The sequence below is a fragment of the Sturnira hondurensis genome, unplaced genomic scaffold (assembly GCF_014824575.4).
Source record: "Sturnira hondurensis isolate 20B ecotype Veracruz unplaced genomic scaffold, ASM1482457v3 Scaffold0013515, whole genome shotgun sequence".
NCBI classification, from domain to species: domain Eukaryota; kingdom Metazoa; phylum Chordata; class Mammalia; order Chiroptera; family Phyllostomidae; genus Sturnira; species Sturnira hondurensis.
The window spans coordinates 1,035,857-1,061,194 of NW_028086146.1; the positions used below are offsets into that span (position 1 = coordinate 1,035,857).

Here is a 25,338-nt window from a genome sequence, read left to right on the forward strand (position 1 = left end):
ATATACACACACAAAATATGTTTCTGTAAAAAACATGTATAGTGTATAGTTTTAAAATATTTTATTTATTTATGTTTAGAGAGAGGGAAAGGGAGGGAGAAAGAGAGGGAGAGAAACATTGATTTGTTGTTTCTCACATGTACCCTGACTAGACCAAACCCGCAACCCAGGCCTGAGCCCTGACCGGGGATCGAATACCATCTTTCACTTTGTGGGACAACGCCCAACCAACTGAGCCACGCTGGTCTGGGCTGTAAAGACATTTTTTATATGCAGATTTTTATTCTGTAGAAGTATCCAGTGCTTACTATGTGGTAAGCTTTGCTCTGTGTGCTAATTTATTGGACTTCTAGACTGCATTTTGGCTACATGTGTTTTAAAATCAGTTTTTGTGCAATGAGTGAACAGTGCTTATTGGCAGCTGTTCTGTTCCTCTGATTTCCGAAATATCAGTCAGTGTTATTTCTTTGTTTTTAGTGTTACGATGGACAATCCAGTGTTTAAAAATACTGAATGCCCTGATTGTGGGTTGCAGGAAGTTTTAGAAAGAACTGAAGTAAATAATATTATGTGCTAACAAAAAATATTGGAGGACGATTTAGAAATAACTTTTTAAAACTGTAGTGAAAATTATGGAAATACAACAGTACGATGAGACTGGAACTGACCAAAATATTAGAACAATCAACACACACACATAAATTATTTCTGCAGCTTTCCTGGTTACATGTCCTCATTTTATTCTGTATTTTTTAATTTATTGGGTTTTTTGGAGAAAGAGAAACAGTGACTTGTTGTTCCACTTATTTGTGCATTCATATGTTGTTTCTTATGTGCGCCTGGTGAGGATCAAACCCACAAACTTGGCTTATCAGCGACGATGCTGTAACACACTGAGCTACCCAGCCAGGGTCATTTCCTTTTATCTGAGTAAGATGCTATTTCTATAGGTCTTTAAAGCAATCACTGAAGTAAGTAAAGGAGCACTTGCTAAATTATTAACTGGAGTTTGGGAAAATAGGAGGCAAAACCAAAAAATATCTTAATGTGTATTCTCCTTCAGACATTTTCTATTAAAACAATATATTTTGCTACTGCCCCATAATGAAAAGCATCATTTGATTTTGGTTACCATGTCTTGCAGATAAGGAAGAATTTTACTTCAGTGCATCTTTCTTATGTGGAATTGACACACATGGGTCAGCAGCAGATGGGACGGTATCCTGTTCATTTTCATCTGTGTGGAGCCGTGGATTATAAAGGAGGGTACAGACGCAGAACATCTGTGGATGGGCTGTCTATTCATCACAGCTTCTCCCGATGCATCACTGTGCACGGGACAGATGGCTTGCTGGTGAGCAGTCTCCTGTTATGTCGGTGCCTATTACTGAAGCAGTCACGTCTCCTTAAGTCTCGTGACTTCTCAGTTTTTTAGAAGTGAGCCTTGTACCACACGCCTTCCTCTATCCTGTTTCTACGGAGAATTCTGTTTTTCTGTGTGAAGGAAGCCTACTTTTTTAGCTACCCAAATTATTCTCTTAAGAGATAAGTAAAACCTGACAATTGACTTTGCCTCTTCAGATAGGATTAGAAATTCCTTTTGCATTTGTACACAGCATGCGACACTAAATAGCACTTGTTACTTAAACCGCAGTCAATCTTGTTACCAATAACATTATATACCTGTATTTCTGCAGATAAAAGATACCATTGGGTTTGACACACTAGGTCACTGTTTCTTTTTGGAAGATGGTGTTGAACAGAGAAATACTTTATTTCACAATCTGGGACTCCTCACCAAGCCAGGCACCCTCCTCCCCACGGACAGGAATAACTCCATGTGCATCACAATGCGAGAAAAAGTGTTTGGAAATTACATCCCCGTCCCTGCCACTGATTGCATGTGAGTAGTTGGTAGAGAGAAACACTCGTGTGGTGGTTAAAGTCTTTGACTGTTGGGGGAGAGGTCTTGGGGGAAGCTTAAAGAGGGTAGGAATTTTCATGCTGAATACTTAAATCACCTTATAAAATGCCTTGCAGGGCTGTTTCAACCTTCTGGATTGCTCATCCCAATAATAATCTGATTAATAATGCAGCTGCAGGCTCACAGGTAAATAATGCTTTCAGTTTTTTGATCCACGATTACAGATAATCTTGTATTTGGAGTTCACGCTATGGATGTAATATAATGTGTGGCAATCTATTTCCAGTGTCGTTGTTTTCTGGTTCTACCAGCGTAGTGGAGAACAGGATGTGGTTGAGATTCTTTTTCTATTTCTTCTAAATCACTTATGCCAGCTCTTACCTTTCTGCAGTGAACCTTTTAAGCCCCTGAGGCATCTTACTTCACTCCTAGCTCAAGGTGTCTTGTAAATCCCAGTGCCCCTTTCTGTCTCAGAACCTCCCCCGCACGGGGAGTCCCTGGCTGTCTCATGTGCGGGGGTTCCTGTACGTAGTGTATGTACTGAATTTGGTTATTTTTCTCTCACTTATATGTCTCATGTCTCTTTGATTATTAGACCAGGAGAAGAACCTTGAGGGGAGAGGAAACTTTGCTATTAAAAGTATACATAATAAAACATTTTAACTTTTTATAGCATTATATGAATTTTATAATGCTCCATTTTATTCTTTATCAGTAAAGCAACCAAACTTTAAGAGAGTATTTATATTTCACTGGCTTACTTGTAATAAAAAAGTTTAAGTTGGTTTGAAGTGTTCAGTAATTTCTACATCATAGGCCCTGGCCAGATAGCTCAGTTGGTTAGTGTCGTCCTGACATGCCAAGGTTGTGGGTTTGATCCCCAGTCAGGGCATGTACAAGAATCAACCAATGAATGCATACACAATGGAACAACAAATCGATGTCTCTCTCTCCTCACCTCCATTCCTCCCTCTCACTTCCTCTCTCTCTCTCTCTCTAAAACTCAATAAATAAAAAAATAAAAAAATAATTTCTACATCATAAATTTTATTAAGACATGTCACTTAAATTTAGCTCAACGTGCCTTTTTGAGTTTTCAGCTTGTTTAACTGGTGCCCACCAAGTGGATAATAGAGAGAAACTGTCAGTATTAAATACCATGTTGTAAAAATGAGGAAAAGACATGGCCATAATCAAAATTAAGTAAAGAATTATACAACTGTTCCAATAAAATGATCTTGTCAACATAAAAAAAAAATCATTCATGCCAGTTAGTACCTCTGAGTATAGTAAGACAGATTCCAAATGGAGGAAAGGTAGTTGGCTGAGTTGGCCAGTCTCTAGGGTTATCACATCATCTCCACAGTGTAATTTTACTGTGTGATATATAGTCTTTCTGGCTTCTCGTACTTCAGTCAGGTGTGGCCCAGTAACTCTGATTGTTACAGTTTTTAGTGATGATGAACAACGAAAACTAGCTTTTCTTTATGGGAATGAATTTTTCCGTGGAATACTCTCACAATTGTTCCTCTGGTCCCTTAAGGGCCTCATCTTTTTGTTAGTAATATGCACTTGCGGATTTTATCACCTCAGTAAAGCAGCTGAACTCAACTGTGTGCCTTGAATTGTTTCACAAATATAAGAACTACTTAAAAGAATAAATAAATCTGTCTTACTATTTTGGGATGGCAAAAATGCCCCTCAGATAAGCTTCGGGAAATTTACATTCATAATTGAGTATGATTTAAAACTGCTAATTTATAATATAAAATGAATATTTAAGACATTATACTATTAGGATTATATGCTCAAAATGAGCTTTACAGCAATACCTAAATATTCATACTCTTTCATCATGACTATTAAGGTTTTAAAAAGGAAAGAAATATCCAGCATTGTTTTTTCAGGTGAAGTAAAAGATTAGTTGAAGGGTGAGTAGAATACAGGCATCTTTGGGTGATGGTAGAATTCACATCCATGATTTTCCAAAAAAATATAAAATTCTTCACAGGAGTGACCTGGACATTTAATCATTTCAGATTTTCATTCGTTTGTTTTTTTTCATCAAATATTTGTCGAGAGCATGCAGAGTTTGTGTTGAGAGTTTCTAATTGGAAGATGAGTTTTGGGGTAAAGCTCACCGGGAGGCTGGTGAGCAGTGTTACCCCAGATCAGGATGCAGGAGCAGCCAGAGCAGAGGTTCTTTTCAGCTGTTTTCAAAAGTCATGGGTCGAAGATCAAAGCAAATTGCAAATAGTCCGTGAAAAATGTAAGGTGAGGTTGCCAGAAACCCTTACTGGAACTCATGTGAAAAAAGAAAAGTCCATCTCATGTACGTTCTTTTTCCTTTTCATTTTGTAAGTTCTTGTTTCTCTAGGAAAACTGTTCCTGTAAAGCTCGTGTTTTGGCAAGGGTTTTCCTCTCCGAGTCAGTCAGACCCTTTCCACTGGTACCTTTCCACTGCCTTTTACAAAGCTCCCTTTACCTGCTTTGACACCACAGTATTTAACAGGAAACAGCTGCTGTCCCCCTTATTCCCTACTCTCCCCGCTCCCCCAAACTCCATTGCACCCTGGAGAGCTGAGCTCACGGTGCCCTCAGTTCACTGGGCTATGGAGTGGAGCCTTCCCCACAACCCATGGTCTGTTTTGTGCCCCAAACAGAAGAGGTGGTAAATAATTCAAAATTTTTATATATTGATTTTAGAGAGAGAGAGAGAGGGTGGGGGGCAGAGGGAGGATGGGGAGGGGAGAAAAAGAGAAAAAGAAACATACATCTCTGTGTTGTGGTCCCACTTCTTTGTGCATTCATTGGTTGCTTCTAGTACGTGCCCTGACTGGGGATCAAACCCACCACCTGGGTGCAGTGGGACAATGCTCTCACCAACTGAGCTACCTGGCCAGGGTGGTAAATGCATTTTTCAGAACAATTTGTTTTAAGACCCATCCACAAACTTATAGGAAAATATTAAATACTGCATTCATTTAGGTGTGTAGGTACACATATTTTTCACAATTCGTTTCTCCTCTATGCTTCCAAAGAACTTTCTGTTACGGCTACTATAGTACTTATTACGTATAATATATTTTAGTTCTGTCTGTATTTCCCATTGCACTGTGACTTCTTTGAGAACAGTCTTACTGTATACTTGGCATATAGTGGGCACTAAGTAAGTGTTTGCCAAATTTGAATCAGTACTGTACTTTTGGACTGTAAGTTCTAACAACCTGTCTAATCAAAGATCCATCATGTTGCCCTTTACATCGGGCTGGTTTTTAATTGAATTGTAAAATAAAAAAATGGTCACAGGGATTAAGAACATTTAATTTCAATTTTTATATCTTACTTTGAGTGTCAAGATGTTTCAAATGGTTCTGCTTCTGTTAAGGTCAGTAATACCGAAACCGAACAGACAGGGTCCAGACTGAGACAGCATCTTGATTCATGCGTGTGGTGTCTTTTTTTCACTTGGCAAAAATTTGCCCTGAGACAGGAAGGACATTGGAGGCATTTGAAAGAAGTCAGTGAGCTCGGCCTGTTAGTGGATAGTTCCTTACTAGGTATGACTCATCTATTGATCAGGTTTGGGGGTAAACAGAAAAATCCTGTTGCTTCTAAAAGGCAGTGCTGTCCTGTTCCCGAAGGAAGAAGGCTTGTTTGGCTCTGATTCTGCCTAACTTACAATAACAAAAGTTATTTTGAAAATAAATTTTGCTGTCAGCCAATTATTCCTATCTTTTGTCCAGTCCTGAAAACAAAATGTAATGTGCTTTTTTCCCCCAAAGGATAATATAACTGCTCTCAGGGTGCTAGAGGAGTGTGTGACTTTTTGTAGTTAGTTCCTAACCTGCAACAATGAATAGTTAGTGTTGAAGAATTAAATTTGCTTTTGTGAAGTGCTTGGTTCGTAAGGGTGTTTCATAGAGTGGCTTTATAAAAGGAGGCTTTTAACGATCTTGCCCTTTTGATGCTAGGATGCTGGAATATGGTATTTATTTCACAAGGAACCTACTGGAGAATCCAGTGGATTGCAGCTCTCAACGAAACCAGAACTTACTCCACTGGGGACATTCTATAACAACAGGGTCCATTCAAGTTTTAAGGTAGGTTCCTCATTTTTAACCATCAGTATGTATGATTTACAGGGTAAAGGGTGGACCACTGTGGTTACATCTGAGACATGTCAGCTTTAGGTAGACTTGGTCATCAGAGGAAGTAATTTGTCAAAAAAAAAGCAGACTCTTAACCCTTCCATCTTAAGGATATACATACAGTTTTTCTATCTATACACACAAGAATATACATTCACATACACATGTGTATGTAATCTGAATAGCGCATAGGTATATATGCTAACCCACATGTTTGTGCAATTGGAATAATTATAATAATGGACTTGATTCATGAGTCTTCATCCTCTTCCTCCTTCTCACCCTCTTTCCAATCTTTAATAACATTGTATGTTTTTAGGGATGCACACATTAGATAATGTGCTTCTGAGGGTTATATAGCATATTTCTCAGTGCTGACAGAATGTCCTATGGGTATTTAATACTAGTCATGTAAATAGTGAAGTACTGTTTAAGAATTTGACCTAATTAAAAATGATTCAGGTCCAGTAAACTAAAGGCCATTTAGGGGCTCCAGTTTCCCTGGGTATTTGGCTCTCCTCCCTCACCCCCCTGGGTGATAAGTACATTTGGTTTATTTACCCTGATGTGATCTACATCAAAGTGCAATGAATCCTGTCCATTTATGATACTCAAAGGGTCCTTTAAAAACCGGAGTGTGTTGTAATTTGAAGAGCTTAGAATCACTTGATGAAGAGAGAGAAAAAAACTTTACACAGAATTAAATTTTTTGTGAGCTGATTAGTTGATTAACGATAATTGTTGAAAGTAGCATTTCAAAGTGGAAGTCTGCAAAATTTTTTGATTAGAAGTGGTATAAAGAATACCTCATTCTAATTAATTTTTTAGTGTCATATACCATGAGGACATACAGTTATCTACTCTATGGATAAGAATATTAGGTCTAAATAATGAGTGGATGATTAGGTTTTAATGTTAAATTTGGGGCTGAGTGCCCATTCTGCTATTTATCAGCCAAAGGCAGTTGAACCCTGGGAGCCCTCAGAGAGGCACCCGTCCTCATGAGGTCAGTCGTAAACTCACAGACACTGACCTCTGAGGCTTTGGCGGCTTGTGCCTCCCCAATCTAGTCCAGGTCAATCACAGCTGCATGACTGCCTGCTGTGTACCATTTGGATGTCTCAGGGACACGTAAACAAAATGTTTGGAACTAAAATCCTTATTTTTTATCAGCAGACCCATTCCCATACGCGTTTCAGTGAATGAAACCGCCAGCCACCTAACTGCCCAGACTAGAAACACATGAACCTTTATTGCTCCCTCTCCTTCACCCTGAGCCATTTTAGCAGCTACCAAGTGGCACCACCACTACCCAGTAAGGGATTTTCAGTCTCTGTTTTTCCCTGTGAGTACCGCCACAGTCTAGGTCATCGTTATTTCTCTTCTGGGTTACTGCTGTTGTCTTCTTCCTTATCTCTTATCTCTCTCTTTTGACTTTTGCAATCTTTTCCATTTTGAAGATGGAGTATTCTTTCTTCAAATGCAGTTGATTATGTTACCTTTACTTGAAGTCCCATTGTCTTGGCTCTTTAGCTTGTTACCTCTGCGTCGTCTGAAATTCGCTTCTTCTCCTTACCTCTGCACATTTCCTATCAGCCCATCTAAGATTCTTTTTTTGTTGTTATTCTCAGATGTTCATGCCCTCTCTCATCTTCAGACTTTTTGTACAAATGACTCGAGTACTTTCCTCTGGGTTCTTGAGCTGCGTCACACCCACTCCTGGTCCTTCATCCTCGCCCTGTCCTTCTCTGTGATTGATTCGTCCCCATCCTTCAAGTTTCAGCTTCAGGATGCCACTTCTTTTAGAAGACATGCCCCGAATCCTCGACTCCCAGCTTCACTAAAATTCTCAGTGGGATGCCTTTCGTATGTGCCGCCAAAGCACCACCAAATTCCTTTATTGTATTATCATACTGGATTGTAACTGTTTTTCATTGCATGTCTTCCTGCTAGTTTATGTGTCAATAACTGCACTGGAGTCTTTTCATTAATGTACGATGTTTGGTGCCCACCACAAGATGGGCACTACATAAATATTTGCAAATGACCAAATGAGTAAAACTATAAATGTATCCAGGAGCCACCCTGGCCAGTGTGGCTCAGTTGGTTGGAGCATCGTCCCTGTAGATGGAAAAGGTTACGGGATTTGATCCCTGGTCAGGGCTTGGATGAGAAGCAACCAACTGATGTTTTTCTCTCACATCAATGTTTCTCTCTCTCTCTCTCCCCTCTCCTTTCCTCTATTCCTCTCTCTCTGTAAATGCAATAAAGAAATGTCCTTGAATGAGGATAAAAAAAATATCCAGGAAAGTCGCTGTTTCCATGATATCTGTGCTTTGCTCTTTATTCCTTCCTCCTTGTTTTTTGTAGGTGCAATAATCTGAAATTTATTTTTCTGACTCATTACATTCAGAGCCAGAACTTGGGATTCATATTCATTGCTGTCCATTATTATATTTTCCAGGCTGGCTTATTTATTGACAAGGGCGTCAAAACCACCAATGCCAGCGCTGCTGACCCACGAGAATACCTCTGTCTGGACAACAGTGCAAGGTAGAACCAGGCCTTGGAACTCCCACACAAGCATATTCTGCCAAAGCAGAACTCTCCGAGTTAAGCTGTTGTGTTCTCTTCTCCAGAAACACATTTCAGATGAAGTTCTCAAAGTTTGCAGGAGGGTTTGGGAGAAACATTTATTCTGTAGTCCTGGGTCCCGTGGCTAAGCTTTCTCACGCTCTCCCCTCTTCACAGTCCGAAATTGGTGTTAGAGTGGCAGAAGGAGAAAGAAAAAGAGAGATATATTATTTTAAAAAGTCCAAATTTTGCCTAAAGTAAAATAGGATTCATTGAAATACAAGTAAAACGTTTTTGTGTCATCCCCGAAAACCAAGGCTCACAGCATTTGTTGTGGGCGGTCGGAATGGAACAGTGCATGAAGTCTGTTTCAGAGGGAAAGCTTTCCAGCTTGCTGACCAAGCTAGTGCTGCTTTAGGCTCTAAACCACTCATTTGTAGTGTCAGAGTCACTTCCTAGCTCGGCTCTATGTTACTCTTCTTTATGACCACAGAATGCGGTCGGGCAATGGATCAGCCTTTCAACCAAATTCTTTTACATGCTACGGGAGAGCCAAAATAAATAAAATGTCTCCAGTAGAAATACAGTTTTCTGAAAAAAAGATGGCAGCTTAAAGTGATATTCAGTAAGAACAGTGTAGGTGTTATTTTTTCATACTTCAAGTCCATTGACCAACTTAAGGTGTTGAGAGGGTGCTTGGATCCGTTGATAGATGTCAGAGATGGACGCCACACTGTTGTCAGGGGCCACACTGTAGGTTGGTGAGGCGATTTAGGTGTGAGGCAGGATCCTGGTGACACAGTCATGAGGCGTGAGGTCAGGAGTAAACTGTATACTTAGTAAAATTACTCATCAGGATATCTTAAAGGTCAAGTTGAGCCTGAAATATTTTAAAGGAAATATTAGACAGCACGTGAGTTGCTGCAAAACTGTGGGCATTATTAATTGAAACACAAGTTACTGTACACCTTATAGCTGAGCAAGATATGAAATTGAAAACTAGAGGAGATAAACTTAAGATGAAAATGAAGCATTCAGATGATGGCAAATTATGAATCAAGAAGAGTATATTATTTGGCAGAAAAAAGTCTTTGCTAGAGGGTTGCTGCTACTTTTTTAGTTTGAAAGAGTTCGTTATAACTTGTATGTATATTGCAAAGTTAATATTAATGGAGAAATTCTAAACACAATAAAATTGACTCTCTTCCCTGCCTTAAAAAATTATGTATGTATGTGTATGGATGAGGAAATATATTGCAGAATCTATTGATATTTTAATTAGATTTGACAATAAGACAATTTATCCTTAATGGCCCAAGAACTTTTTTATAGGTTATGTGTATATGATATTATGATAATGGTAATTTTTCTCTGCTCTCCATGATTTCTTTTACCAGTTATAAATGCATACATCTTGGTAAGGAATTAGACTCTAATTGGAAGTGGTTATTGAAAAGAACTGATTATAGATGAAAGTAAAAGACATTTGGCAGCTCGTATATCCATTTAATTTGTTTCAGCTAGTAAACGAAATATGCTCACATTCATCCATGCTGTCCAGACATGAGTAAAAATGATAAAACTTTAACACAAGTGAGTAATAGGCCAGTCAGTAAATTAAACATCAGGCTCAAGGGATCTGGAAGATATTCAGTCCGTTTATCACACAGGAAGTTGACTCAGTAGTTAATCGATGAGCCTTTCCCTGTGGCTGCAGATGTGAAATTGCAGGAATCCAAAGATGGGAAATTTTAACTCAGGAAAATTCTTAGTTTGAGGTTGGGAAATTTCCTCTGAAAGTGAAAAAGCATGAGAACCAACAAGTACATTTAAGGTTGAGGACAATTAAGGGAGAAGGTTGGGAAGGATACTGAAAGCCCAGAAATGAGGGTGATGAGAAATAGGGAAGTCGACTATTTTTGCCCACCAAGTGGAGGAGAGGATGAAGAGAAAGGGTAGGCAAGCAAGTGATCAACTATTGATTTATAAAAATAGGAATTTCAGAAAAAAATGAGATAGCTACAGCAGAGAATCAGATGTTTTATTGGTACTCTTTTTTTGGCTTTCTTTTAGAACATTGTGTATAGTTTTCTTTCCAGAACTCGTTCATCTGCTTGATGTTATATAATGACTGCAAAGCTCTTTGGCAGCAACTACAATGCCAGAAGAGTGGGTGGTGGTGCAGATTCGGGCTTTTCCTCCCTTGGTTAGAGCCCTTTAGTGTAAGGGTCGTATGCATAGTCGGAGGGTGGAGATAATGCTTTCCAGACTGGTCCCTTTAAGGTCTGTGCTCTACAGGCCTTTCTCCAAAAAACTGAAATCTGGTCATATCGCTTATCTGATTCCATGTTTCTGATGGCTTTTCATCACTTCTATCTACAGTATATATCTTTCCATCTGTTCACCTGCTTTATCAAGGTGTGGTTTACATGGAAAAAGTTGTGTATATGTCATCCGTGTACAACTTGCTGAGTTTGGGTATACATGCACAACCATGAGATCACTATCTATCCCGGCTATAGACCTATCTATCTATCTAGCACCTCCCACAGTTTCCTCCTGTCTCCTTTATTGTTACTATTTCCTAAACTAAATTTTTTTTTTGTCACAAGAACACTTATAGTATTACCCTCTTAGTACATTTTAAGTATGTAAGACGGTATTTTTAGCTATGAGCACTGTGCTGTATGGTAGATGTCTAGAGCTTATTTATCTTGCATAACAAAGACTTTGTGCCCTTCGACCGTCCCCTCCCCATTTCCTCCTCACCCCGTCCCTGGCAACCATCATCTACTCACTGCTTCCCCTGTTGCATTTAGAATAAAGAACTACATCAGTGCCTGGTGCGTGCCCAGCTTTCTGTCCTCTTCCCCCTTGCTTCTTCTTCTCCAGCCAGATTGTTTGTTCCCTGAATGTGTCCAGCTCATTCACACCTATGGGCCTTTGGACTTGCTGTTCCCTGTGCGTAGCTTCTCCTGTTGTACACATTTAGTGAGCACCTACTATCTGCCAGTTACTGGGAGTAGCGTTTGCACCAATGATACGTCTTGATTATATGAAAAGCTTGACGTGTTGAATTGGTTTTTGAAAAGCTGTCTAGTCGTCTTCTGTCTGCTCCTCCCGCCCTCCTCCCCTGCTGCTTTGTGAGATTAAGATAGAAATGGTTTTCTGAAAAATAGGTGGCCGTATGGTGTTATTTATTTGAGTTGTTATAGGGGACAGTTTTGACACATTTTTTTTTACCTCTCTATTAAGGTCCTGTTAAGTGTTTTAGAAGGAAGAGAAAAGTAAAATGCAGTCTTTATAATTAATATGTCAATTAAAAACAGTATTTTAAATTTAGGCCTTTTTAAGATATTAAACCCAGTTGTATCTCTATGTCTAAGATATGTCACCAGTACACAACTCTGAAACTGTTCAGTTCAAATCTATGTATGTTAAAATATATGATTAATTAATTTAGTAGGTTTATGTTTGTATCATGGAGCTTAAGAATGTGAAAGTATGCCAGTTTTTCTGGTCTGAGGATTTTTATTTTTTGCTTTTTGTTTGAAATGTGTGTTTAAAATGTTCTGCAGTGTCTGGTGTCCACTCTATTATATAAGTTGAATAAAAAATAACTCAGAAGATCTGAAAGACATTTTCATATTTACATAAATGTTTGTTAATAAATGTAATTATTTTCCCATTATTTGAAATACAGATAATTAAGTTGTATCTTAATAGGCTTTCTTTTTTACTTTTGGTCAAATTTAAATCTTTTTGACACTTAAGTTTACAACTATAAAAAGCTGATGTCCACTGCCTTTTCATTACTTTTTAAAACAGTCTTTTTTTTTTCAACACTAAGATTTCGGCCTCATGAGGATGGTGATCCTGAAAAGCCACGAGTTACTGCTGTGATTGACAGGCTCATTGCTTTTAAAAATAATGACCATGGAGCTTGGGTCAGAGGGGGAGACATCCTCGTTCGGAATTCAGCGTGGGTATTTGTACCAAATTATTTTCCGATGATACTGATGTGTTTCTGTTCCTATGCCTGCCTTGAAAAATCCAGTTGACTGAAAGTACAGTGGTGGTTTCTGAAACAATATTATTATTGCGAACAGACAGGACAGGCTGTGAGGGAGTGTGCTAGTGGTAACAGAGTAAGTGCTTGGAGTTGTCTCCTCTAACTGCTTTTACTGGAACCGAACTTGTCTGGTGACATGAAAGTTTTTTGATGAGATGGAACAGAAACTGGGGATTTAACTTTATATAACAAACAGGGTCTATGTCAGAGAACTCAATAAAGATTTTGTAACTACCTGGATTTTTTTTTTCATTTCTCTTGGAAATGCAAAGTTTTTTTGATGCTCTTTTATTGCCATTCAAAAGTTGTCAGTTCCACCTTAGTACGTGTGTTGACTTACATCTTCCCATGACTCTAGGAAGCAAGCGTCTCACTTTTTTCCATTCGTATAATTTCACAAGTTTGATGTATGTTGAGCTACGATTTGGTATTCAAGAGTCTAGAAAAACTTTTGCGGGGCTGGCATTATTAACATTAGCTTCTTGGCATTTTATCATCATCTCTGCCATTTATCATGAAGAAATAGCTTGGGTATTAATGTTGAAAAGTTTTGAAGAGACTACCATGACTGTTTTTAAAACTAATTATAAAAATAATAATTCTAGCTAATACTTGCATACTGCTTACTGTGTGCTGGGTATTTTTCTAAATTGTTGAAATTAATTAGTATGTGTAATGCTCTTGAGTATCCTATGATGAAGTTTAAATTGTTATTTTAACTTATAGGTAAGAAAACTGAGGGAGAGTCAGGTTGAGTAATGTACCCAAAGTCACGTAGCTAGTAATCGGCAAAGCTGAGATTTGAACCAGGTGCCTTCACTGTGCAGTCTGTGCTTTTACTTACTGGAAAGTGAGACTCATTTTTGTGGTCTTGGAGAGTACCAACACTGGAACCTCCTAGATTTTGTGACAATTAAATATTTAGAGAATACCTCCTCTTATATGATGTGGTAAATTAAAATGTTCCCCATCTTTTTTTTCCTTACAGATTTTCAGATAATGGAATAGGACTTACCTTTGCTAGGTTTGTATTTTTATACTTCTCTTATTTTAAAGCAGTAGGTAATGTGGCCCTTAATTAAAAAAAAATTTTTTTTGCCTAACACACTGGAATGTTACACCATTTATTAGCATTAAAAAAATAACACCCTCTTCCTGGTACCGCTAGAGGGCCAAAAGTACATTTTTAATGATAATTAAATTCACACCAAAGTAATAGGTAAATAGAGCTGGAATTCCACAGAAGAGTAGGTCCATCATGTTTTTTTGCTTAGAAAAAAAACATGTGAGCATTGCATTAAAGATCTTATAAAGTATGGGAATAAAGAGGAAGAAAGTAAACATTGGGAGCACATTGAATATTTTCTTTCTTAGAAGTTGGTCAAATTTCTCATTGGTCTTTAAGAACTGAATTTTTTGTGTTATATATTATTTGCCTGATCAGTTATTCTTATTGACATCTTAAACATGCTTGCCATCTAATTGTTGTATTCAGGGTGAGTTTATTGTCCTCATCTGCAATACTGTTGCTTGAGACTAAAGTAATCATTGTCACTAAATTAAATTTCATTTGTTTAAATCAGTTTGCAGACCACTAATTTACAATACAACTAATTTGTATTAATTTAGAAAAGGCAACATTTTCACAGTTTTGAAACACTTTCTGATGACTCAGTAATACATGTTCGCAAAAGTTATGGGCTGCTTCGAGAATTTTTAGCTACTTGAGTTATTGCCTGCCTTTATTGGAGGATTGAAATACATTTTCTAGAGTTGTGTGGCTAATGACTATTCTTATTTTAACAGTGATGGAAGTTTCCCAAGTGATGAAGGTTCTAGCCAGGAGGTATCTGAGTCTCTCTTTGTTGGGGAGAGCAGGAATTACGGCTTTCTGGGTGGTCAGAACAAGTATGTAGGCACGGGTGGAATAGACCAGAAACTTCGGACATTACCCAGGAATCGGTAAGCATTGCTTTACCAGTGGAGTGTTAAATTTAAACAATAAAGGAAAACCTAATCCTTACTGGAAGTTTCTGTAATAATTCTGGATGATTTGTTCCCATTGTGACACTTATCCCCCCTTATTATTATTATAACTATTATTATTGCTGTTACTACTTCTATTATCCTTTGGAATTCCAGAGCATTAACTATTAAACACTTTAAACATTTCATCAAAAAATTTATAACGAAGGAACCTGTCTCTTTTTTTTTCATCCCTTACTTAAGACTTTTATATAAGCTAATGAGTTTTTAAAAATTCTTTCCTGAGCCACAGAAAGTTACCAAACCATAAACTATGACATTAGGTCAGCTTTCCCTCAATTTGTGATGTTGGTTTTCAGAAATAGCCACTGGAAAGAGGAAATTACTGATTGAAAAGAGTCCTAGAAAATAAGGGGTGATAGATGCCAAAGCTGACTCAAAGCCTAACCACGGCTGTGAATTAACAGTGTTTCACATGTCGAAGGGGACACGGGGGTAGACTTTTGGCATGTTTTCTGTCAAAATAATCGAGTCATTAAAATAGCACTTAGCACTAGACAGATTTTTCAGAGCTTTTAGGGAACTATTCACTAATTAATCCATCCTCAGTTCTGAGACATGGATTATCGTTGTCCTCATTTTACTGGTGAGAAAACAAGGTGGAGAGAAACCAGTGTTCTAAAGGCCATCTCTGAGCTGATCTCAGAATTCACGAAGCATCAATTCCCTCAGCTGTATGGACATTGGGCTAGGATGGCTCGCCGGGGGGCCGGGGGTGGGGGCGAGGAGACTGTTGCTCTGAGGGCATGGGCGTTGGTGGAAGGGCCTTATTCTCTTCTGGCAGAGGGTGACCTATGCTTGGCCGCTGTCCCTTGTGCTTGTCATTGGGGAAATATTAAATGTCATTATATGCTACACTCTGTGTAGAACTTCTGTGAGTGAGACCATGGAAGCTGGTAGGAAAGGAACTTCATGGAATTTTAATAGCCAGCGTTTATTTAAATGCTTATGATATATCCGGCCCTGTTCTAAATGCTTTATTCCTCACTTAATCCTCACAGCCCAGGGAGGCGGGTATTGCCATCATCTGTCTTGTGAATAACTTAATAAAGTAGCTGAGGTGGGATTTGAACCCTGTTCCTTTGGCTTCACTTTTGTGCTTTTCACATTTGGGCTTTAGCTGCCTTTTCTACAGTGTAGATTAAAGAAGAAGTAACTATTGGTTGGGGTATGGGCTGCAGTGTGATGGCAGCCAATTCAATTTCCTTCCTTTTATTTTGCATTGGCCTCTAGTTTTACTACAAAATGCTTATTGGTTCCTTGCTCAGGAGGATTTTCCAGAAACAGATTCCAATTGGTCAGTTGATCCAGTTTTATTTGACTGTGTCTATACAACCTTTTCTGTGAAAGAGAACTATTTTGGGATAGATCCTTAGAAGTACATGAAGATGCATAGTGTTTTTGGCCAGGCAATTTGATATTTTTTTCTAGCATATATTGTAAAACACTGCCAATTTATAAACTAATTAGTTGCTATTGGAATCATCTGCAATGCCATCCGATAATTAATAGGGGAGAAACCTAAGGGATACAGAATATTATGGGTTTTATACATTCATTCTGGTTGATAATGTATGACTAAAGTGTTTGTATATGAACAGAAAGGAGGAAAATGGATAAAACTGATCGCTAAATCTAGCTAGCCATAGTAAGCCTTCAGGAATTACACCTCGGTGCTTTCGACTGTATCATTTTACCATATTGCTATCTTTTAGTGGCTCCTTGGAAGGAGCTTCTCTCAGTTTCAGCACAGATTCATCTTTTGTTCTCATGTTAGAGGTTTTGGAACCAAAACTAAAGTTATATGAGTTACCAAATTAAAGGTCTCAGCTGGTTGATTCAAGGAAGCAAAAGTCACCTCCTCAGAGAGGCCTCCTTTCTCTCCAAAATAGCATCTCTCCTCTCCTACCTAATGTATTACTGTGGTTTAACCGTCTCCATAGCCCTTATCTGTCCGTATCCTTTGTTTTCCTGTTTATTTGCCCTTCCCTCCACAGTGTATATTTCAGTTGATTAGGTATCTTGTTGTGGTACCACTGTTTTCTAGAATTGTGTTTTGTGGATACAGAGTATTCAGCAGCATAAAACAGATAATGTAACTTGAAGTGGTATTCAGAGAACGGGCCCATGTGCATTAAACAAAATCTTGCATTTCGACAGGACCTTCCCAATTAGAGGCTTTCAGATTTATGACGGGCCCATTCATCTCACGAGGTGCACATTCAAAAACTATGTGCCAACTCCAGACAGGCACACCAGTGCTATCGGCTTCCTCATGAAGAACACCTGGCAGATAACCCCCAGAAATAACATCTCCCTTGTGAAGTTCGGTCCACATGTGAGTGTGTCCTTACGGTTCCTGCATGGTGACTGCGGGAGGAGAAGGAGGGGTAGCGCGTTCCCAAAGGTAGAGACGGAGACGAAGGGTTCATACCAAGTCTTTATGACTGGGGGGGCGGGGGGGCATATAATACATGCCAAGGAAACTTGTAATGTCATCTACTCTGTCCCATTGAGTTCAAGGTGAGAATGGAAGTCCCATGTGACCTGGGGTATTTTTTAACATTTAGGTAATAAAAAGAGAAATGACCTGAAATGACAGATAATGTAGGGAGAGGGATGGTAGAGTTTCATAAGAAAAGAGGACATGATTTTGGGAAACTCAGTGTACTGATCCATGAGGAGATTTGGGATCTGCGTGGAACTTTACTTGTCTGGGTCTCTTCCTCTGGGGAACTATAGGATAAGAGGTTGGGAAAGGAGAGGGACACCGGCTGGCGGGACCCACGTTGTTTTTAGTGAAGGCCTTTACTCACTTCTGGCAGAGGGTGACCTACGCTTGGCCGCTGTCCCTTGTGCTTGTCGTTGGGGAAATACTGAATGTCATTATGTGCTACGCTCTGTGTAGAACTTCTGTGAGTGAGACCATGGAAGCTGGTAGGAAAGGAACTTTTATGGAATTTTAATAGCTAACATTTATTAAATGCTTATGATGTATCTGGCCTTGTTCTAAATACTTTATTATTCACACTAAGGCAATGCTTAGACTGTGTTTTAATGTGGGGCTCTAGTTATGTGTTTAGTGGGAGGGGAGAGTTATATGAACAAGTAACTAAAGCACTTGGAGAGAAATAGAATAATTAACTAGCTTGGGAGTTAAAGTTATATTTTTATTTAATTGAGGTATAATTTAATACAGGCAGATGCACAGATCTAAAGTGTAAAGTTTATAATTTTCAACAAGTATGTATGACTGCTTAATTCCCCTTCCCACAACCATTCTAATTTCTCTTACTACAGATTAGTTTTTATCTGGAGAGCAGGTTAATAGTTTTTAATTAGAAAAAAGGTGAACCACTGACTATGACCTTTAACCTTCGTTAATTGAACGCCACAAGGCTTTGGAAATTTTTTCCTCCCAACCATGTCATATTTAATGGAAAACTTTGATTGACCGGGCTCCTTAGTTGACAGCTGTGAACTGAGACTCTGCGCTGCTCTGGTCTGAAAGCAGTTGGAATGGACACGCAGAAGGGTCCTTGCAGGGGATGCTGGCTGAGCGGCAGCAGCCCTCATTTTGAGATGTCCTTGTTTCTCACTGCCCTCAGGTCTCTCTGAATGTCTTCTTCGGAAAGCCTGGCCCCTGGTTTGAAGATTGTGAGCTGGATGGTGATAAGAACTCCATATTCCATGACATTGATGGCTCCGTGACAGGATACAAGGACGCTTACGTGGGAAGAATGGACAACTACCTGATCCGCCATCCTAGCTGTGTCAATGTTACCAAGTGGAACGCAGTGGTCTGCAGCGGGAGCTATGCCCAGGTAGGCCGACGCATCAGGACGCCTGATTCTTTTCCAGCTCCTGACGTCACTGCTTCTGTGAAGAGTGCCCTTCTGCTCTTCAGCATGATTGATACTTTCCAAAGCCTGATTTTATTTAGAAAAAAAAATTCAGTAGGAACCGTGAGCTCATAGAATTGTATTGCAAGCTCCCGGACTCCAAACCAGTTCAACAAGTTAAATCTTGAGTCCAGGAGAGGTGAGGTGATTTGCCCTTGGTTAAACATGGTTGGGATGAGTTGGGGCGAGAACCTGTATTTTCTGAGTCTTAGGCCATGTTATAGTTCTGCCCCCAGAGAGGGAGCTTTAGTCTTTGCTTTCAGGGAGGTCATCTGTATTAAATATGGGAATCTGAATTTTGGGGCAGAATATCAGTATCATATGGGAAGTGAGGTGTTCCCAGAGACAGCTGGGAATTAGAAATGAGTGGACAAGGAGGAATCCAAGGCAATTCTTTGAATCATATCAGGATATACTGTCTATTAACATGAAAACACAAATGGGAGGGTATAGATTGGGAAACATCTCTTTAGAAATGTTAAGCTATTGTGCATTTATTAATTGGATGCCTGGTATGAGAGGATGGACTCATTTGGAAGGTAGTATGTTAAGAGCGCAGATGCTCGAGTCATACTCTCTGGGTTTGGCTTACTATTTCCTTAAATATGAGTTGAGCAAGTTAATTAACTGTTCTGTGACTATGCACAATGACGGTAGTAGTAGTTCCTCTCCTACAAGGCTGTTGTGAAGAAGGAATGTATGGTTATATGTAAGGCATTTAGTCCACGACCTGGCACATAGTGAAGTGTTTGCTGCGATTGCTATTATTTGAGGAACAGAGCTCTAAGTTGTCATAATGATTTTAATAGTGATATTTGGATGGATAGAGAGGTTACAGACAGGGGTACCAGTTGCCCAGAATGTTGAAGGGAGCAAACTTTTAGTTCCATATTTTATACAATTAAGTAGTAGAATTTAATATTATACATCAAGGAAGAAAAAAATAAAGGAAAAGAAGAATTAGAGCATGGACAGGAGAATTAAGGGAACCGCAAGGGATCTTCCAAGGGGAATTGGCCTCCGATAGTCCTAAAGGCAGGAAAGAAGCCTTCCTCGTTGGTTTGCTGCTGAATGCTCTTATTTTTAAGGAGGGTTCTTGGGGAAGGACTGGTCTGTGATGAAGCCCCTTTGCGGAGCTCTGGCTGCTTTGCCTGTCAAGGGTGTGTTCATGGGCTTCTGCATTTCAACTTCTTGAGCCTCTTCTGGTTTTTAATCAATGATGCCTTTTGTAGTGGAAGCTTCTTGGAGCAGAATTCTTTATTGCTCCTCTGATTTCTGGATCATGACTGCTAAAGAATGTTATGATTCTTAAGTTAAAAAAAGGACTTTAAAAATATCTTTATCTATCAACAAGACAAAGGACTTAATAAGGATAAAGACTGGAGAGATTTTGTGTGTGTTTTTTTTTAAAATGCAATATTAGCTTCTTTGTTGTGGGATTTTCCATTCCTATGTATTTTATTCTTTTTTTTTAAATTTTTTAAAAAAATATTTTATTTATTTATCTTTAGAGGGGAAGGGAAGGAGAGAGGAAGGAAACATCAATGTATGGTTGCTTCTGGTGCATCCCCTGCAGGGAACTGACCCCTGCCGGAAACTGGCCTGCAACCCTAGCATGTGCCCTGACTGGGAATCGAACCGCGATTCGTCTGGTTCGCAGGCCCGCGCTCAATCCACTGAGCTACACCAGCCAGGCTATGTATTTTATTCTTAATCGTAATCATCTAAAATAAGTTGACTCATCAATACCTAGGAAGTGGTAGAAATTCTAAAATAAAAATAATAAAAACAAAGATTTTAGTCTTTTTGTAGCTGCAGTTTTATTGAAATTTCTTACTATTCGTGTGTATATAAAGGTGCATTCATGTGCTAAAATGATGTATGCTCACTAATGAGAACTTTCTATTTTAAAATTACTACCAATGGGTCTTTAATCTCTTTGGCTTATAATATGTTTGAGACTGTGAGCCAGACTTCTCTCTTACAAACGAGGGTAGGAATTCTGTTTTTTTTTTTAAGATGAAGATATTTCCCAGGAGGCTCTGGGAATACCAGGTCAACAGGGAAATCTGAAAATTTGGAATTTGGGTTGGGAACTCAGATCTGCAGCTGTTTCATGTTGTTACTGAGCTAATGGACGACACTGTATGTTTTTAGGCCAAAGATAGAAGCAGATCTGAAGACACAACAAACATTATTTAGCTATTTGTAAGTTTATTTTAATGGAATGTCTGCTCTTCGGTGACCGAAGGGATAAAAGAGCTCAGGAAGAAAGGTGGTAACATAAGGAGAATTAAGGTTACAGGTGCTACGTTAAAACCCTGTTGGATTTTGAAAATGGCAGAATATATATGTGTGTATATATATATATATATATCTCCTACATTTATATACCTATTATATAAAAACTGTATTTAATTATATATAAGCATATTTATATAGTATAGAAATCTATTTAAATAATATATATAATATACTCAATTATACATTAAATGTGTATTTGAATAAATATATTTATCTCAAAATATATATTTTCTGTCTCTTAAATCTTTAAGTGGTGTCGTAGGGAAGAGTATCGTGTTGAAGTAGTCACGTGTGAATGAGAGTTAAGAAGGTTTTCTGTCTCAAAGGATGTATATTTGAGGAATTAGTTATGGGCAAAACTGTAGAAATGACCGAAAGAGGAAAATAGGAGTATCGTGGCTTAAATGTGATATTCTGCAAATGTTCTAATACTTCTGGGGAGATCTGTTACAGGACACACGTTTGTTTCAGGAAATTGTTCTGAGGTTTGTTCTTTGGAGGATGCATTTGGGGAAGGCTTTGTTTTGGCCCAGCAAGGGGCTCAAGTGCCACTGGAATAAATTCAGGACTTTCAAATAAGTCTCAGTTTAATATGTTTTTCCAGTTTTTGCAGAGTGCTTTATAACCTCCCTTGTTTTTTGAAGGGGTGAAAAAATGACTTCTTGGGCTGATGTAGGTCATGGAAAAATTGAAAGCCAAAACTAGTGTATTTACATTTTCTCTCTCGTTTTAGAGGAAAGTCAGATTTGAGTAGAGGGTATCAGTTTTCACATTAATTTGCTAATTTCTTGTATGTGCATTCTTCAGTTGAGGGATTTCTCTGACAGGCTACATAAGCCACAGAGATTTTGTACTCTGATGAATAAGCTGGCCCATTGTGGTGGAAGAGATGATGACGGTCTTGGCCAGCAGAACACATGGTCTGTTTTTACCATTTCAGTTTAAGCAGACTTCGTTGTAAGTGTGGCTTATGATGAAGTTGGCTACTACTCATTTAGTCTGGCACAGGTCACCGAATCTTTCTTTTGAAAGTAGAGACACGTGCATTTGTGCTGGAAATGTTTTTAGCTGTTTAATTGCTCATGCTCTTCCCTTTAATTCTTAATTCATTTCTTAAAGGTCTATGTGCAGACATGGAGCACTCAGAATCTAACTATGACCATCACACGAGACGAGTATCCATCCTACCCGATGGTGCTTCGGGGCATTAACCAGAAGGCTGCCTTTCCCCAGTACCAGCCTGTGATCATGCTGGAGAAGGGGTACACCATCCACTGGAATGGGCCGGCACCGAAGACTGTGTTTCTATACCTCATAAATTTCAACAAGTATGTTTCCATTACTGTTATTTCAACTTGTTGAGCAAGTAGGAATTTAGTGGAGAAAAATGATAAATAACAATGCTGATTTCACCTGCTTCATTCCTGTCCTAGGGAGGCTGTATATTTTATGTGGATGAGATTAAAAGATTATACAGATTGAATCTTTTCATTTAAAAAAGCATTTCTGTTTTACTGTGGTCAAGTTTTTGTGTACAGAAAGCCATTTACCAATAGGTTCTAATAGAGTCTGCTAAGCACTTTAATTCCCTTTAGTTGGGATGGGAAGTTTTGCCTTTTTATTTTTAAATATTTTGATTTATTTATTTTTAGAGGGGGGGGAAGGGAAGAAGAAAGAGAGGGAGAGAAACATCAATGTATGGTTACCTCTCATGCGCCCCCTACTGGGGACCTGGCCCACAACCCAGGCATGTGCCCTGACTGGGAATTGAACCAGTGACCTTTTGGTTCACAGGCTGTCACTCAATCCACTGAGCCAACTAGCCAGGACAAGGATGGGAAAAAGTTTTATGTGGTATTTAAACTGAGCAGTTGATTACCTAGGAAATAAAAGAATGTTTTTGAGGCCAAGTTTAGATGTGACAGAAGAGACAGTGGTGTGATTGATTAGTAATGTCTGTTGTAGGTAAGAGGTATGAGGGTTGTGGCATGAATGCCAGGGATTTATCACTCCTGCCCAAAAGCATTTTCTATCGCTTCTTGATTTCTTAGTTGTCTGCCAAATAATATCACTTACAATCAAAGGCTCTATGTTTACATTAATTTATTTAACTGTTTACTGTGTGCCAGAAAACAACGAGTAAGAAAAGTACTTGTCCTCTAGGAGCTCACAGTTACAGGTAGAAAAAAACTCGAGAAAATCGATCAACCAATACAATTTTTTTTTTTTACGGACAAAGGATAAAGCAACTAATTCTGCCAAAGGGAGTTGGGCCAGGCTGTGCTGAGAAAGTGATACCAAGTGATCTGTCTTGTTAAAAAAGCAACAGAGCTGGGGAAGGGCTAGTTCTGTTCAGGGACTTATGGGTGCAGTGTGATGGGAACATAGGGTGTGTTGGGGGAAGTGACAGGAGGTGAAACTAGAAAGGAAAGAGGGTACAGTTTCAAAAGGCAGAGTTGAATCAGTCCAGAACTGTATGGTGGCTAGCCCTTGTGACTCCATGAAACTGCTCAGATAAGAGGTAGACACAGAATATGTAGGACATCAGTTCTGAGCAGGTCGCTTCCCAGGATTGGTGAATGCCATGGTGGATGCTCTTATTCTGAGATGTGAGGTCCCTGACCCAGGCTCTCCACAGAACCATTACTGCTTCCCTATGACACTTGTTGCTGCTTTTCTGTGTCCTTGCTAGAGAGTCGCACCTCCACCTGCTGAGTCAATAAAGCCACAAGAGCCAGCACTCATCCTTCTCACTTCGGTTTTCCTCATCTCCCCTCTCATCAGTGACCAAACTTGGCTAGTTCTGTATCTTCAATGTGGTCCCAGTCTCTCCACTTCTTTCCACCCCCACTGCTTGTGGCTGAGTCTAGGCCATCATCATCATTTGTCAGGGTCCTGCTTGGTCTCCCCACCTCTAGTCCTTAGTCCACATTGTGTCCAGAGTGAGGTTTCTAAAAGCCAGCCCTATATTGTCACTCCTGTCCGTGAGCTGCAGTGCAGTCAGTGAAAGAATCAAATGAGGTTGGAGAGGACTGATGAGAAATATCAAAAAGTGATCACTAGTCCAAAAACTTATATTTGGCAGGTTATGAGTTTTGGGTGAGATATTACAACCAAATGGTATATAGGGTTCTATCAGTGTCATGCACAACTTTTGAATGAATACCAAGTACAAACATTTTAAAGTGAAAAAAGGCAGAACCTAGAAGTTTCAAAAATCCACATGGCCTTGAAGTTCGGTCAAACTTTCCCTGTTTAATTAGCTGAAAGTTTGTCAAAATTACATCATGGGCAAAGGCAAGAGGATGAGATGGACAATCTTATTTTTCCAAATTTAATATAATTATAGAGAGGTCATAGATTTTGTCATAGTGCCACTTCTGCAAATAACACTTTAAAAGTTATAAAAGCTGTACTTATTCATTCAATAAAATAAGGAAAATGCAGAAAAACATAAAGAAAATTGAAATAACCTATAGTTCTCCTAAACCGGGTGAGGCATTATAAACATTTATAGTGTTCTCTCTCTCTACCCTCAAATGTTTTCTGAGCATGTAGATGTATCAGCATGTAGTTAACTATTCCCTTCCCCCATATAAATTTGTTTTTGTCCTGCCCCCCCCCCCTTTGCTATTATAAATATATTGCAGCCCTGTCCGGTGTAGGTCAGCAGATAGCACGCTGGCCTGCTAACTAAAAGGCTGACAGTTTGATCCCCAATCAGGACACGTGCCTCGGTTGCCAGCCAGGTCCCCGTCTGGGGGTATCGTGAGAGGCAAATGATCAGTGTGTTTCTCACACATTGATGGTTCTCTCCCTTTCTTTCTCCTTCCCTTCACCTCTCTAAAAAGTAAATAAATAAAATATAAAAGAAATCAGTAAGCCACAGAGAACATTTTATTTTTTTAATTTTTTACATGTTGATGTGGAGCGTTTTTTCATATGTTTATGGGCCATCTGTATGTCCTCTTTGGAGAAGTGTATATTCAGCTGCTTTGCCCACTTATTAATTGGATTGTCTTCCTGGTGTGGAGTTGTGTGAGTTCCTTATATATTTTGGAGGTTAAACCCTTGTCTGATGTATCATTGGCAAATATGTTCACCCTTTTCATTTTGAAGTTGGCTTCTTTAGCTGTGCAGACAGACACTTTCTAATTGATGTAGTTCCATTTGTTTATTTTCTCTTTATTTCCCTTGCCCTAGGGGATATATTGACAAAAATAATTGCTACGTGGGATACCTGAAATATTATTGCCTATGTTTTCTGCTAGGACTTTTATGGTATCACAACTTACATTTAAGTTTTTATCATTTTTTAGTTTTTCTGGTATATGGTGTAAGTTGGTGGTCTAATTTCATTTTTTT

The 25,338-nt window shown here is 38.9% G+C and overlaps 1 protein-coding gene across 2 annotated transcripts in view; it reads left to right on the top strand.

Moving 5' to 3' along the window:
- CEMIP2 (cell migration inducing hyaluronidase 2) overlaps positions 1 to 25,338 on the top strand; it is a 73,548-nt gene that overhangs the window by 31,877 nt on the left and 16,333 nt on the right. For both annotated transcript variants that reach the window (XM_037061679.1, XM_037061678.1), the window contains exons 8-18: positions 1,145 to 1,354; positions 1,698 to 1,903; positions 2,041 to 2,110; positions 5,899 to 6,027; positions 8,540 to 8,628; positions 12,500 to 12,631; positions 13,710 to 13,745; positions 14,528 to 14,683; positions 16,928 to 17,105; positions 18,376 to 18,591; positions 22,093 to 22,301. In XM_037061679.1, the coding sequence (XP_036917574.1) occupies positions 1,145 to 1,354; positions 1,698 to 1,903; positions 2,041 to 2,110; positions 5,899 to 6,027; positions 8,540 to 8,628; positions 12,500 to 12,631; positions 13,710 to 13,745; positions 14,528 to 14,683; positions 16,928 to 17,105; positions 18,376 to 18,591; positions 22,093 to 22,301 (1,631 nt within the window). The remainder of the gene's footprint in view (positions 1 to 1,144; positions 1,355 to 1,697; positions 1,904 to 2,040; positions 2,111 to 5,898; positions 6,028 to 8,539; positions 8,629 to 12,499; positions 12,632 to 13,709; positions 13,746 to 14,527; positions 14,684 to 16,927; positions 17,106 to 18,375; positions 18,592 to 22,092; positions 22,302 to 25,338) is intronic.